This window comes from Littorina saxatilis, linkage group LG2 (genome assembly GCF_037325665.1).
Source record: "Littorina saxatilis isolate snail1 linkage group LG2, US_GU_Lsax_2.0, whole genome shotgun sequence".
NCBI lineage: Eukaryota > Metazoa > Mollusca > Gastropoda > Littorinimorpha > Littorinidae > Littorina > Littorina saxatilis.
Window position 1 is genome coordinate 3,523,924 of NC_090246.1, and position 2,500 is coordinate 3,526,423.

Below are 2,500 nucleotides of genomic sequence, written 5' to 3' on the forward strand. Positions count from 1 at the left end.
TCACACTAGGATTTCAAAACCACGCACATAGAACATAAATAAGCGTAACATAAAGCGAACAAAACTCACCGATGCATTTTTGAAATCATTGTCTAGCTTCTGTTCGAGGGGTAGGACAACTTCGGCGAAGAAAGATTTGTTCTGCACAAAAGAACATGTTAATCACAGCAATAAATTTTACAGTGGAAACACATTTTCACAATAAACAAAACCAAAGCCTCAGCTACAAACTGTTTTGTTTAGTTGTCACAGAAACAAAGACAATGGTCCATCTACAGATATTCAGACATCTGTTTTAGTTTAGGTTCATACAACCTTCAGTTCTGTTTTTCTAGACATGCTAAACATTACTCAGCTTTCCAGTATAACACTGCCTATAAGGTATGAGAACTTTTTCCGTGTCATTTCTAAAAGGATGATTATAAAGGGCAAATACTGATTCTGGAGGTGTAACGTTTAATAGCTCACAACATACTTACACAATCTTCAAATTTGAGTTGAATTTCCTTTTGCACTTCAGCTATCCGAAATATAGCCTCCCCTGAAAACAACGAATCAATTGTTTTCAAATATGCATATAAAAACTAAGGCCGAAGCAAACAATCAAACACAAAATCAAACAAACAAACAAAACCACCTTATGTTGCATAGATAAATTATACCATATTTTTTGACATATTTTCGAAGGGAATCAAGCTCAAGTTGTTTTGGCTGATGTAAACAAGGTTGACATAATCTAGCAGCGTATGCAACACGACCTCTTTCAGCGACACCACAAACAAGCTATAAACACCAATATGACAATCGTATTCCATGACAGCTCTATCAGCGACACCACAAACAAGCTATAAACACCAATATGACAATCGTATTCCATGACAGCTCTATCAGCGAACTGAAATTAGCTCATTGAAAGCAAGGGAATGAGAAACAGGAGGGACTGCCTCCGATGCTTTGCTTCATGACCTTTTCAGTGTATTCTTGTTAGATTACACACTTATATTTACTTGTATTGCAAGATAGAGCCACTGACAGGAACGTCTGACTCTAATTGGCGAAGTAATGCCTCAGCACTTCTTCCTATCTCATTTCTTAAATTATACACGAATGCACGCACACATGTACACCCTTTTTTAAGCATTCACACACTCACACACACACACACACACACACACACACACACACACACACACACACACGCACGCACACACCGGCACACACACACAGGCAGACGCACACACACACACACGCACACACACACACACACACACACACACACACACACACACACACACACACACACACACACACACACAAACTCCATCAAACCAAAATCTAACAAACAAACGGTTAAACAAGGTAAACTTAGCATGTTCTCCTTGTGGGGGTCTCAAAAACTCTGTCTTTAAGCAACCACGATCGGGAAAAATGATCTGATCCTCATACTTGTTTTTTAGCTTCAAAGTCTTTCCCCGAGTAGAACACCTTGCAGATAAGCCGATGTTTCCTGAGTTTTTCAATAAACATATTTATTTGTTTGTTGTTTACTCTCATTTTGTTTGTTCGCTTGTTATTTGTTTGTTTGCTTGTTTGTTTGTTTGTTCGCTTGTTATTTGTTTGTTTGCTTGTTTGTTTGTTTGTTTGTTCGCTTGTTATTTGTTTGTTTGCTTGTTTGTTTGCTCGTCCAATCTTTTGAGAAATAAGGTCCAGAAAACTTGATCCAAAATACATGGATTATATGGAATTCCACTAGGTCGTGCCTAACAATCCTTGTGTATGTAATTCGACAGGGACCGGCACGGTTGGCCTAGTGGTAAGGCGTCCGCCCCGTGATCGGGAGGTCGTGGGTTCGAACCCCGGCCGGGTCATACCTAAGACTTTAAAATTTGCAATCTTGTGGCTGCTCCGCCTGGCGTCTGGCATTATGGGGTTAGTGCTAGGACTGGTTGGTCCGGTGTCAGAATAATGTGACTGGGTGAGACATGAAGCATGATGTGCTGCGACTTATGTCTTGTGTGTGGCCGCGCACGTTAAATGTCAAAGCAGCACCGCCCTGATATGGCCCTTCGTGGTCGGCTGGGCATTAAGCAAACAAACAAACAAATTCGACAGGGCGGATGTTTTGTAAAACAGACGACAGACATGTTTCAGAAATCAGGACAAGAGAAAGATAAAACACATGTTGACACCACCCTTAGCTTAATGATCTTCATTCATGTGATAACCCGGATGCAAACCAGCGAATGTGACGTCAAAGAGTGCGCAGGTGAGTGCTTTAGGCTAATCGATAAACACCGAATAGATAATATAAATAATAAAGAGTATGATGATACATTTTCTTCCCGTTACAGTGCACTCACTGTTGTTCTTTGTGGGTGGAACATTGTGGTACATGTATCAGATGCCATCTTAGCCAAGGACAAATAGGGAAGATTCCCTCCACAGAGCGGGGACAAAAGAATAGACTGCTTGCCTCTGTTGTTTTAGTGCGAGATGACAC

The 2,500-nt window shown here is 40.7% G+C and overlaps 1 protein-coding gene across 2 annotated transcripts in view; it reads right to left on the minus strand.

The window, feature by feature from the left end:
- The window catches only part of LOC138958026 (BAR/IMD domain-containing adapter protein 2-like), a 53,353-nt gene that overhangs the window by 14,872 nt on the left and 35,981 nt on the right, over nucleotides 1-2,500 (minus strand). For both annotated transcript variants that reach the window (XM_070329056.1, XM_070329057.1), the window contains exons 4-5: nucleotides 480-541; nucleotides 70-141 (exon numbers count right to left, since the gene is read on the minus strand). In XM_070329056.1, coding sequence (XP_070185157.1) covers nucleotides 70-141; nucleotides 480-541 — 134 coding nt within the window. The remainder of the gene's footprint in view (nucleotides 1-69; nucleotides 142-479; nucleotides 542-2,500) is intronic.